The 13492-nt window shown below is 47.1% G+C and overlaps 2 protein-coding genes across 2 annotated transcripts; one reads left to right on the forward strand and one right to left on the reverse strand.

Annotated features, from left to right (window-relative positions):
- Positions 1-342: 342 nt before the first annotated feature.
- On the reverse strand, positions 343-3518 carry TMEM186 (transmembrane protein 186). Its single transcript, XM_083473878.1, has 2 exons — positions 2948-3518; positions 343-1296 (listed from the first exon to the last, which is right to left on the reverse strand). Exons 1-2 carry the CDS (start codon positions 2948-2950, stop codon positions 577-579), a joined length of 723 nt encoding a protein of 240 aa, XP_083330004.1. The 5' UTR covers positions 2951-3518; the 3' UTR covers positions 343-576.
- Positions 3519-3692: 174 nt separating this feature from the next.
- Positions 3693-12538, forward strand: PMM2 (phosphomannomutase 2). Its single transcript, XM_083473877.1, has 8 exons — positions 3693-3835; positions 4282-4393; positions 5744-5820; positions 6720-6811; positions 7836-7935; positions 9666-9741; positions 10428-10543; positions 11553-12538. The coding sequence occupies exons 1-8, from the start codon at positions 3764-3766 to the stop codon at positions 11655-11657; spliced, it is 750 nt and encodes a 249-aa protein (XP_083330003.1). The 5' UTR covers positions 3693-3763; the 3' UTR covers positions 11658-12538.
- The last annotated feature ends 954 nt before the right edge of the window (positions 12539-13492 follow it).

The following is a 13492-nucleotide window of genomic DNA, read 5'->3' on the forward strand; positions in this document are numbered from 1 at the left end:
AGGAAAGGAAAGCCCAGAGGGCCCGACGGGGCATGGGGCTCATGTGAATATGCAGTAATGCAAGAGCTTGGGACTAGAAATTCAACCTCTACACTCTGTTGGATGTGAGTGAGTCTCTCTGTCTGGCACATATGCACATTCATGCTCTCCACAGAACTATTCACAGCTGATGGCTTTTGTTGAGAACTGGCCAGAGCTCACTCTGGTTGAATTGGGGCCTAATCCTGCATCCTGATTCAAAATCCAAACAGACAAAAACCTTCTCCTCGATCTCAGGAAACATCGCCCCAGAACTGATTACGATATCTGAAGAAGCGTCCGAATGCATAGCGAGCATGCAACTTTCCAAAACATAACATTAGCTTTATTTATTTAGTTAATAAATCCAGAGGATTCCCCCAACACTCTGAAGAAGTAGCATCTACGGTGGGGTGTGAGAATCACCCAGAATTGCTTCCCTTCCATTTGCACTGCTGGAAGTGTTGCCGTAGGCTGACCAGCGCCACTCAAAGCAAACCAGCATGGTGACCGCAAAATATTACAAACTAGCAAGAAATGATCCCAAGGCTGCCAATGTCACCCAAGCCCTCCAAACACTTTGGCAAATGCCTCCTTGTTCACAACCTGCCCATAGCGCAGACTAAAATACAGGACGTTATCTCGGTCGTACCGCCTGAGCGGTAGCAACAGCTCGTTGGGGTCTTCGCCGATGTCCCCCAGAGTCATCACGGTGGCGACCGGGCAGTAGATGTCCCTCCTCCTCCCCCAGAAGGTCAAGTGAGCCACTTTCAACAGGGTGCCGTCTTCGCTCAGGTACATCATGCCAATGATGCGCCGGAGGAAGAAGCTCATGCCGTAGAGCATCGCAGCGGCAAAGCAAGCAAGGCCCGTACAGTAAAGGCACTGTGCCAGAGGAACTTGGTTCTGCCAATAAAGGACCCAGATCGGCGGGAGAACCAAGATGGTCAGACCTGTCTGCAGCAGCTTCAGCCTTGAAAGGATTCTGCAGTACTTGATCCACGGAAACCTGTAAATCAGCTTATACTGATAGGTGCTTTCCAAGTCGGGCCTCTGCTCCAGGGCGTGTTGAGAAGGGGCTAAGGTGCCCAGCCATCTGGGACGTGCCGGCTGACTGCCAGGAGCTTGCTGACTGCAGGGGTTGAGCACCGTAAGAACGCCAAAGGGACGGGTGGAGGCTGGGAAGCCCTTCTGCCATCGCAGAGGAACTTGGTTTCGCAGACACCTTCCGCAGGGTGCGAGGAAGGGCAGGTCAACGCAAGCGGTGAGGATCCTAGCCTGAAAGACATTTCCATGAGATATCACTGGGGTGGGAGTCATTTTTCACACAGAGGGCCACATTCTCTTCTGGGGTCCACATGCAAAAGTGGGTGGAACAACAGATGTAAATTTTACCAACTTACACTCACACACATCTCTAGTCTTCAATCACGCAAGTGAGAGGGTAACAGGGATCCCAACCAGCCAAGAACATTCAAGGAAGGTGTGAAGCAAGGCTGGAGAGGGGTGTGGATTGTGGGAGTCCGAAAGGCCAGGCAGAAAGGCCATATTTCCTCCCAACCTCTCGCCTGGGCCTGAGTTTCCCTATCCCTCAAGAGATTATAACGTGGGGTAGCTGGACCTGCCACCATCAGAGATGCATGCAGCCGCTAACATTTCGCTCAGGACAACTTTATTATTTACACTGATTGATTTATTCTGAGAGCTCAGAGAAACATTCCCCCCACAAAGCCAGGCTGGCCAGTTTTTCTGGGATGCTTTCTGCATCCCTCAGGACCATGTGGGGCTTGATTTGCTTGCACAAGCTACCTGGAAAACGGCTTCTGTAGCAAATGGTTCATTCTCTGCTCATTCATTCCACTTGCAGGAAGGGTCTGAACCTAAAGGTCCTGTTCAGCACGGTCACATCAAACCATAGTATAGCATGATAGAAATAAGCAGGAACCAACCACAATGAGTCTCCGGTTCTTGTGCACCAGACTCTACCCACCCACTACAGTGTCAAGTGTTCAGAGGCTTTCACTTCAGCTCGCTGTACAGACTTGAAACTGTAGTTACCAGTAATTTTACTGTGGTTTGAAGCTGGCCTGTTTGAAACTACCCATATTTAACACTAACTACAGTGGTACCTCGGGTTAAGTACTTAATTCGTTCCAGAGGTCCGCACTTAACCTGAAACTGTTCTTAACCTGAAGCACCACTTTAGCTAATGGGTCCTCCTGCTGCTGCCACGCCACCGGAGCACAATTTCTGTTCTCATCCTGAAGCAAAGTTCTTAACCCGAGGTAATATTTCTGGGTTAGCGGAGTCTGTAACCTGAAACATCTGTAACCTGAAGCATATGTAACCCAAGGTACCACTGTATCAGTATCACTGTATCAGTACCACTGTATCAGTGGTATCTATATCAGAGTGGACAAAGTTCCATACCCCTCCACACTTTCATTTATTTGTCGTATTATTACATTTATATCTCCCCTATTCCCCCAAGGAAAGTGGCATAGCTGGTTCTCCCCCTCCCCACTTTTATTCCCAGAACAACCCTGCGAGGTAGTTCAGGTAGACGGTGGCTCAGGGGCACCCAGTAGCTGAGTGGGCATTTGAATCCAGGTCTCCCAGAACCTACTGTGACACTCCAAGCTAGGAGCAGCCAGCACAGTGCCCTCTATGGTGTTTGTCTTTTTCCTCTTTTTTGCACTTCCATGACCGAGTTGTATGCGAGTTGTAGTACAGAGTGATGCGAGTTGTAGTACAGCAAGGTCTGGAGAGCGTCACGTTGGCTGACCTTGCTCTAACCACCACACCACGCTGCCTGATGCACCCCCAACACCACAGACCAGTTTCCACCCAGCTCTGCTCCATTGCAAGGCTCTTTGCTCGCCATGTGGGAAGCAACCCGAAGGGGACTGACTCCAAAGCACCGCTTTACCATGAGGGCAGCTGCAGCAGCTCCTGAATGGGGCACTTCTTACACCACGAACCCCTTTGACGCGCCTTCAGATGGGGAGACCGCTTGGGCGGCGCGCTGCCTGCTGGGGAAAATGCACGTGGGCTATGTCAGCTGCTGCGTGGCATGGCGGGAATTGTAGTGCCTGACTCCTCGCACTGTGGAGAGGTAGAGTAACACAGGGCACTGTAGACACGTGGAACTTCCTGGTTCCTAGTTTAGACCTTGGGTGGCTGGGGCGCGTGCTTGCTGTTTTGTTCTCTGACTTGCTCCTCGCATATTTTAGAATCTATGATATATTATCCCATTTCCTCCCCCCCCCCAATGTTCAGCATGCTGTTAGAAAAATTATAATGCAATTTCCCCCCTGGAATATATACATATATAATTTTGTTATAAATATTATTTATGACGTATAATATCAGATAGATAGATAGATAGATAGATAGATAGATAGATAGATAGATAGATAGATAGATAGATAGATAGATAGATAGATAGATAGATAGATAGATAGTTTTCCCAGGGTGGAAGTGAGGTTTTTGCCCCGCATATTGTAACAGTCGAATAGTAACCGAAAGTGTTTATTGGCTACTGTACGCTACTCTAGGCTCCCTTTTCAGTCTTCCGCAGGGCATGCCGGGGAAGCGCATGCGTAGACGTCAACCCGCCCTCTGTGCGGCATGCTGGGAGTTGTAGTCTTCCTAACTGCGAATCCAGGAGGAAGCGAAGCGCCTCTCAGCTGGCCACCTCATCGCTCGGGCAGGCAGCGGCGGCGGGTGACACTCCCGAGTGACCATGGAGGAGGTGGGCCGCGGGCGGACGCTTTGCCTCTTCGACGTGGACGGCACCCTGACCGCGCCTCGCCAGGTGGGAGCCTGGGGACTCCACTCTTGAGCATGCCTCTGGGCATGTGCAGAGTGCTTTTAACCCCTCCGTTTAGGAACAGCTGGAGGGAAGGTGGGAGGTGAAGTGCGGGGTTTTCATAACTAATATAAGTAACAATGAAAAATGAAAACACAAACCTTGCTTTTTGCTCTTATAATTTATGAAATTATTATTTCGTCATTGGTGTATTAATATTAAAATACAATATGTAGTAAAAGGATCCAAATTAGAAGGCAAATTTCTGCTGCAACAGCAGGAGCCTCATTCATTGCAATTAACTACTGTTCCTTATTAGATGTTCAACATATTCAGCTTCTGGTTTCCAGAATGCAGCTTGTTAATTTGGGAGCTTATTAAGCAGCTTATAAATTCATAATGAATCACAACAACAAATAAAACGTTGATCCGTCTCTTCTCTGTGGATCTAGAAAGTCACCCCAGATATGGCGGATTTTCTGCAGGCCTTGCGGAAGAAGGTGAAGGTCGGAGTTGTGGGTGGCTCAGACTTTGAAAAGATTCAAGAGCAACTGGGAGACGATGGTATGAATAGAGCACAAGGAAATTGAGAATGAAATTGCTTGAGTACAGGATAGGGGACTTTTTATCAGCCTAAGGGCCGCATTGCTTCGTGGACAACTTTCCAGGGGCCGTATTTCAGTGGAAGTCAGGGTTAGAGACAAAAGGTGGGTGGAACAACATGACTTTGACCTTTGAACAGTAGCCAACAGTCCCACCATACAACAGTTCATATTTCTTCACGGACACACACCCTTCTTCATCCAGGCAATTGAGACCACAGTTTTCAAGGACACATTCTAGCTAGGCAAAAGTACCTGAAATGGGGAAAGAGTCCGAGGGCCACATAGAGAGTGCTGGGGGCCACATGCAGCCCCTGAGTCTGAGGTTCCCCACTCCTGGTTGAATGAGAAAGTGCTGGTGGTTATAAGCGACACGGCTTTCCTCTTCACTTGGCACCCTCCCTGATCAAACTAATTTACTCTGAAGCAACTTTCCTCACATATTATTTGTGCTCATAAACCAAGCATGGCCAAGGACTTGCCATCTGGCAGTGCTCTCCATTTTCAGCCGTGCGTAAACTGCTCTTAGTTAGGCTGAAAGGGGTTCAGGCTGGGTATCCTTGTGAATGAAAGCTTGGCTTTAGACAAAATCACGGAGCATAAAATCTGCCTGCAAGTTGCTAGCCTGGTAGCTTAATAGCAATTCCATGTTTGGATGGTGTGAACACTGTTGGTAGCATAAGAAGCTGGCTTATTCCAAGTCTGACCACTAGCCCATCCAGCTCAGTACTGTCCACACTGACCGGCAGTGCCTCTCCAGAGTTTCAGGCAGGGGCCCCTTCCCTGGAGAGTCCCGGGACCTTTTGCATACAAAGCAGATGCTCTATCACTAACCCATGGTCCTTCCCCAAACCTCTGAGTTGATTGCTGCTTACCCAACAGGGAAAGGCTGTTAAATTCATGTTGTTGCAGGTGTTAAGATGTAATATTTCATTATTGTATCCAGGAAGATACAAGGGGGTTGGGGGGATATGTGAGAAAGAAATCTGGGACTTGTTGCACCCCACAAGAATCACAGACCCCGCAAGCCGTCTCTGCATCATTGTGTCCTAATTACATTACACACACTCCCATGTTTGTGCATTACATTGGAATCACTGTTCAGTATTTGCTGTCATATAGAGCAGGTACCAAAAATAATACAGCAAAGCCACCTGCCTGACATCAATGAGCAGGAAGTTCCAAAGTGCAGGTGCTACAATTATGACTAAATTGAGGCCAACCTACCCCCAATATTGGGGGGGGCATCATTTTACAAGAGATACCTAAAATGTCTCTGATGATGCTGTTCTTTAACATTTGTTCTTCTTAGTGATTGAAAAATTTGACTACGTCTTCCCGGAAAACGGTCTCGTGGCATACAAAGATGGGAACCTCTTGAGTAAACAGGTGAGTTTGTGACTTGTGATTAGCTAAGAAGGTGGATAATTCCCTCCCTCCCTTCACTCAAAAATGGGGACTGGGAGGTGCTCCAGCGTCTTGCAAAATAATGGTTTTCCCAAGTGCACTGACACTGCTGTCTTATTTTTCACTGGCCCTGTTATGAGTACAATCCTTTGGCACACACCAAAGCTTAGTAGTAGAGGGATTGATAGCTCCTTGTTCATGCTCAGAGACATTATAACAACGAATGCCAATTACTGGAGGAGTTGCATTGGAGCAGGACTTCTGGACTCTCAGTGCCATCCTGCAGGGCTGTCTTTGCGTTGCCACGTGAAAATGGTATGTTAAGATCACCTTGTGGGGAATTCTACTGCTCCAGAAAGCAGCCCTGAGGACCAGCTGGCTGGGCCATCAAGAGTGGGGCTTGGAACGAATGCAGAGACTCTTGCGATAGCACCCTTAGGAACATAGGAAGCTGCCATCTACTGATTTGGTCCATCTAGCTCAGTATTGACTATGACAGGTTTTCCAAAACTTGGGACTACAACTCCCATCATCCCTGACCACTGGTCCTGGTAGCTAGGTGTGATGGGAGTTGAAGTCCAACAACAGCTGGAGACCCAAGTTTGGGAAACTCTGGTCTATTCTGACTGGCAGGGGTCTTCAGAGTTTCAGGTCAGGCAGGAGTCTTACAAAGTCCAAGCCCTGCCTGGAGGCTTCCAGGGCCTTCTGCATGCCAACAGCTGCTCTGCCACTGAGCCAAGCCCCCCCCCCCCCCGGTAATTGTGGAACTGAAGCCCATCTTCTTATTCTTTTGTATACTTCTTTGTGGAGACAGACTCCCCCTTGGAAAACCCTTTTTCCGTCTATATACCTAATCACTTCCTGTTCTGCTTCCCATGTAGAGCATTCAAGGCCAAATGGGCGAAGAGCTTCTTCAAGACTTGATCAACTATTGCCTGAGTTACATTGCAAAACTTAAACTGCCGAGGAAGAGGTGGGTGGTTCCAGCTTCCTTCCGTGGCCTGAGTCAGATCGAGGCCCATTAGACACATCCCACAAAGTAGAGGTGGCAGAATTGTCGGCTATTATCCAACCTTAGTCATACCTGTTATAGGCCCACTGAAAGTAATTGACATGTCTAACCTACTCTGAGCAGTATTTAGATGCCTACAACCCTTTAAAGTTTTTGATCGGAGGGTTACCACAAAAAGCTCATTAAAGGAACAACATTGACTATCAGTGGTCAAACAAACCATTAAGGTGTCAAGGAAATCATCTTATTAAAAAAATGCCAAGGCTCTTTACATGGACAGTTTTGAGCAGTGGCGTAGCGTGGGGGGTGCAGGGGGGACCGGCCGCAACATCTGGGGGTTAGGGTTAGGGGGCGCAAATCCACGGGTTAGGGGGCGCAAATTACTTGCCTTGCCCCGGGTGCTGACAACCCACGCTACGCCACTGGTTTTGAGCCACCATATAAGTATTACCAGGCCTTAGTCACACATCAGACTTCTGCCTGGGAGTAAGTCCATTGAACTCAGTGAAGCTGCTGAGCAAATGTAATACAGAAAGACTTTGTAAGTCTCCAAAACCAGCTGAAGAAACTTTCAAGTTTTGTTTTTCAAATAGTAGCCATATTGAACTACAGTCGTACCTTGGAAGTCGAACGGAAGCTCCTGCAGCCAATCAGAAGCCCCATCAGACATTTGGCTTCCAAAAATAGTTCGCAAACCGAACAGTCACTTCCGGGTTTGGGAGCCAAAACGTTTGAGAACTAAGCTGTTTGAAAACCAAGGTACGACTGTACTCTCTTCCCCATTTTTGACATGTCATAGACCTCTGAAAATGCATTTTCTGTTTCTCTCCCATGTATCTTCCTCCTTCACTACAACGGGTGGGCTTGTGTCCTAAAAAATACTGCTGTGATACCCCGTAACTGACCTCCCTCCTAGACACTGGTCCAAAGAGCTTTGTTTACTAGCCTAAATAAGGCAGTAACATCTCACTGTGTTTCTTCCTAGGGGCACTTTCATTGAATTCCGAAATGGGATGCTGAACATCTCTCCCGTGGGCAGAAACTGCAGCCAGAAGGAGCGGGTTGAATTCTATGAGCTTGATAAGGCAAGTGCACTTTTTTCCCATGCCGTCATAACATTTTGTTAGCAGGTCCCCTTTATGTCGAAGCTTCACGTCCCCTTGACCATCGTTAGTGGCACACAGCCAGGCCCTTTGGGTGCTCTGGTTCTATGGCCGCAGGCTTACTTCTGCATGGGGAAAGGCTGCAGCTCAGGGGCAAAGCATCTGCTCTGCATGCAGAAGGTTCCGTATTAAATCCCTGGCATCGCCAAGTAGAGAATGTAGGTAAAGGTAAGGACCCCTGGACGGTTAAGTCCAGTCAAAGGTGACTATGGGGTTGTGGTGCCACTGTTTGTCCACGGACAACATTCCAGGTCATGTGGCCAGCATGACTAAACCGCTACTGGCTCACAGAGGACCATGATGAGTGCCAGAGCACATGGAAACGCCGTTTACCTTCCCGCCACAGCAGTACCTATTTATCTACGTGCACTGGCATGCTTTTGAACTGCTAGGTTTGCAGGAGCTGGGACAGAGCAACGGGAGCTCACCCCATCGCGGGGATTCAAACCGCCAACCTTCCGATCAGCAAGCCCAAGAGGCTCGGTGGTTTAGACCACAGCGCCACCCGTGAGAGACTGTAGGAATGAGGGCTGGCCAATGCGACACCCTCCAGATGTTGTTGAATTCCAAATCCTGCATCATCAAAGCCATCGTGGTCAGGGATGATGGGATTTGTAGTCCAGCAACATCTGGAAGGCATCATCTTAGTGTAGATCTACTCCAAGATTCTGGCACGGAAGTGAAAAAGCATTGTGACCGCCCAGTTACGACTCTGAAGTGGTTGAGAATTAATGCTATAAATGCATGGCACGACATGGGAGCATAGGCAACTGCCTTACATTGAGTCAGAGCATTGGTCCATGCAGCTCAGCATTGTCCATACTGACCTGCAGTGGATCTCTGGGCAGGGATGTCTCTCAACCCTGCCTGGAGGTGCTGGGGATTGAAAAACTGGGACCTTCCACATGCAAAGCAGGTGATCGGTCACTGAGCTGTGAACCTTGAACAACCGTAGAGACATTCAGCTTTTATCTTCCAGAGGTTTGCTGCGTTAAGTCTTGTTGCATTTTAAAGTTGAATTAAATACGTTGTGGCGTAAGTGGATGCATGAAACCAGTTTTACCACATCCTTGACTTCTAATGCCATCATTCCTGGGTGGGATACAGTACTGTAGTTTTCCATTTGTTTTTGGGGTGTTTCTTGATGAGAAGATCCAGAAGAGCAGACAAAAATCCCCCAAACACACAGCAACAAAGGAGCAAGCTTCTGGAGTGTTTTCGTGTGCACGCTCAGTTTGTACAGAGGATGATGGCAAGTCTCAGTATGTCAGCATGAACTAGAGTGTGTGACCTGGAAAGCATTTCAGAATCTTGCACAACTCTATTGCTTTCCACAGCAGCTGTGTTCTGCTTTTGGTGTCGCAAGCTGTATGCCTCTAAATACCAATTGCTCTGAATCACAAGAGTGCCGTTGAACTCAGGTCCTGCATACAGGCTTCCCATAGGCTTCCCTGTGAGAATAGGATGCTGGGCTGGAGGGGCCATTGACCATTGGCAAGGGCTCTTCTCATGTTTGTACGATCTTCTGGCAGATACTCAGGGTCTCTGTGGCAGACTCAGGTCCCCCCAATGCTAGAAAGCTTTGAAAATCATTGGTGTAGCAGAATCCACGTTCTCATCAACACTCTTCCCCGTTTTGTTTTTCTGAACAGAGGGAGCATATAAGAGATAAATTTGTCGCCGATTTACGACGAGACTTTGCAGGAAAAGGCCTCACATTCTCCATAGGTATTTAAACATGAAATGTCACTCCCCTAAATCATTTTTTTTTTTTTTGTGCCAAAGCACAAGGATGAGTCTGGCTACTCAGGTGTTGCCCTCGTCGATTTATGACACGACTGGGAAAGGGAGAAACATTTGCCACTAGGTTTTCAGAGGCACTGGAAGTAAAAATAAAACATAGGCTTGGGATAAGGGTGTCCACACATTACATTCAGCAAGCGTATAGTCTGTGTACTTGCGTACTTCTACGGTTATTTGCATGAAACGTTCAACAAGGGTACAGCCTGTGTGCTTGCAAGAGTTGAGTTGTACTACTCAACAAGTGTACACTCTTTCACACAAATGCTTAGACCTGTGTTCAGTGTAATGTGCGAACAAGCCTAGAGAAACACCTGAATTGACATATTAGTCAATCCAGGAGCACAGGCAAAATATATTTTCGGCATGTTACTGGGACGAGAGTTAATTTCAGGTGCCTTGATATATTCCAACACCCTGTGTTTTCTTTTCTATTTAAGCATGAAGCTTCTGTCCTCCCTTTTACTATAAATCCATTTAACTTTATGCCGATGGAGATAGCATCTTCCAAGGCCCTTCCTGCTCAGTAAACCTCCTTCTAGGTCATTTTTTTCTTTACACTGTACAAAACGTGCTGCTGCTGTTCTAACTTTTTGTAACCTCTCTCCAACCAGGGGGCCAGATCAGTTTTGATGTGTTTCCAGATGGTTGGGATAAGCGATACTGTTTAGGAATTGTTTCCCAAGACGGCTTCAAAACAATTTATTTCTTTGGAGACAAGACAATGCCAGTAAGTGCTAGACTGGAACGTGCCAAGAAGTTTCAAATACACTTTCGGGATAAGGATTCCTTGTGGAATTGCAATAGAAAGTCATGTGCTACCCTCGTGAAATTGATATATAGTCAGGAAGGAGGAGTGTCTATGGCCCTCCAGAAATTGCTGAACTCTAACTCCCAGCCACCCTGGCCAATGGTCAGGGACGATGAGACATAGTCCAGCAAAAATCTGGAGGGCCACAGGTTTTCCATCCCAGATAGATAACTACAGCCGTACCTTGCAAGCCGAACGCCTTGCAAGTCGAACATTTTGGCTTCCAAACGCCGCAAACCCGAAAGTGAGTGTTCCAGTTTGCGAACGTTCTTTGGAAGCCGAACATCCATCGGGACGTTCACAGCTTCCAATTGTGTGCAGGAAGCTCCTGCAGCCAATCGGAAGCCGCGCCTTAGTTATCGAATGTTTTGGAAGTCAAACAGACTTCCAGAGCGGATTCCATTCGGCTTCCAAGGTACGACTGTTTTGCAAATTTTTTGCCCATTTTCTGCCCCCAACCCCTTTTAACAATTTCACCTAAACCCAGTTTTCAGGGAAACTGCCCCCTCTGGTCAGCAGTACACAGAGCAGCACATAGTTCCCCATCTTTGAAGTCCACATCTCCATTGCACTATATAGAAGGCAAGAACAGCAGGGTTTCTACCTACGCTCCACTTTTTCCTTCCAAAAATAGTCTCTCCTTCGTAGCCCCAGAGAAATTAAATAATACAGCTGTGTTGGCTGGGGCTGATGGGAGTTGTAGTCCAAATTGGCCGTGCTGGCTGGGACTGATAGGAGCTGCAGTCAAAAATATCTGGAGAGCACCTAGTAGTTGGTGAAAGCTGCTATAGCGCCACAGTTACACTCACCTGAGGCTCCACAGCATGTTCTTTAGCAACCTCTAAGAAGTTCTGGGTGTGGGGTAGCTCTCCAGTGAGACTGAAAACTCCAAAGTGTGATTTTGTGTGTGTGTGTGTCTTATTCGCAGGGTGGGAACGACTATGAAATTTACACAGACTCCAGAACCATCGGCCACAGCGTCACGTCGCCCGAGCAGACAAAACAGATATGTGAAGAGTTATTCTTCAACTAGATGCGCTTATTTTGTACAAAAAGGGAGCAGGTTAACTTCAGGACCAAAATTTGCAGAATAACTGCCTTGGGGTGAAGATCAGGATCAAGACTGTGGTGTGCAGGAGGTTTTTTTTGGGGGGGGATTTAACTCTTCTGTTCCCCCCTCCGCCCAAAGCTGCTGTTTGTCCAGAAAGCGGCAATAATGAGGCAAATAGAAGTTAGCTGCGTCCCTCCATGGCAGCTATTTTAAAAATAGGGGAAATGGTCAGACCTGTTAGATGAATTATTGCCTTTCATGCTGTGCCCAGTTTTTGTTTTGCATGATCACAGCTTGCCTTTCAGGCTGATTTCCTAGAGATTGAAAAGTTCTGCCATAACAGAAATGTCAAAAGGCGATTCCCGCCCCGCCTTCCAGACCAAATTCCTCGACACACACCGGGATCTCTTCCAAGCAACATATGTGGATGGCTTCTTCTGCCAACACTGTTTTGTCCCCACTTTCATTTTTCTGATTGCTGAGTAGCCCTGAAAAACAGGCCTCACGGTGGAAGCCTTGCAGGTAGATCACAACGTCCAGAAAGGCTTTGCTTGTCCCAGTGTCTTATTGAAACAGGCAGCTGGAGGGTGGTTTTAGGGTAGAGGTAAAATTCTGGCACAGGAGCCCATCTTTCATCCACCACCCACCGTTTGCTGCTGTTTCAAGGGTTCTCTGGTTTGTTTCAGAATTTGTTGTCTCAGTAGGGTATGTTTGGAATTTAATGTACTGGAATGCAAAGGGATGGGAGATTCCCACTAATACCTCACACCTGGTGCAGTTGCTAATCCTGCCATGCAATTTCTGTTAAAAGCTCATACTTCAAGTTGGACTGCCACATTAAAATTCTTATGAACAGAGAATAACGTTTTATTTCTCCAGATATCTCCCTCACTCCCAGAAAAGAAACCCTCTCATATATATCAAGAACACCCAATTGCCTTTCTGTCATCAGCACACTGGATTTGCCAGGCTGGGGATCTTCGAACCTGTTCTTGAGAAGTACCGTCGTACCTTGGTTGTCGAACGCCTTAGTACTCGTACGTTTCGACTCCTGAACGATCGAAACCCAGAAGTGAGTGTTCTGGTTTTCGGATGTTTTTTAGGAAGCCAAACATCTCACAGGGCTTCCGATTGGCTGCAGGAGCTTCCTGTAGCCAATCAGAAGCCGTGCTTTGGTTTCAGAACATTTTGGAAGTTGAATGGACTTCCGGAATGGATTCCGTTCGACTTCCAAGGTACAACTGTCTTTTATATTGAGTAAAGCCATTGTTACACCCAGCTCGGTATGGTCAGCATCGCTGACTTCTCAAAACCACAAGCAGTTATGCAAATTAAATGTATTTGCATAATTTATCCCAATTACAGAACTCGTTTTTCTAAAAACTAAAAATCACCACCACCCTTGCCACAGAGTTTCTGGTGGTTTAGTGCAAAAAACAAAAAACCATGGCCAGACTCAATCATATTAGTGTCAGAGCAGGAAATGAATAGCTGAAATGTCCAAATTCAAGCCAGCATAGTCTCTGTAACAAAGTTTAAAAATGCACTGCAATTCCCTTTTATGGAAATTCCAGGAGCAGAAGGAAGAGGGGGGGGCATTGAACTTCCACAACTGGTTTCTTTAAAAAAAAATAAAATCCAGCTATTCAATGGAATGCATATCCAGTTGAGCAGGAGTCAAGCACGGGTGTAAAATAGAATGCAGAAGGGGAAATCATTCAGCAACTGATCATGGCTACCACTTTTAAACACCACTTAGAGGAGACATTGCAAATCAGTGAGCTTACTCACACCCGAGACAATTTCTTCAGAACAGT

This window comes from Podarcis liolepis (assembly GCF_965112155.1).
Source record: "Podarcis liolepis genome assembly, chromosome: 14".
Lineage (NCBI taxonomy): Eukaryota > Metazoa > Chordata > Lepidosauria > Squamata > Lacertidae > Podarcis > Podarcis liolepis.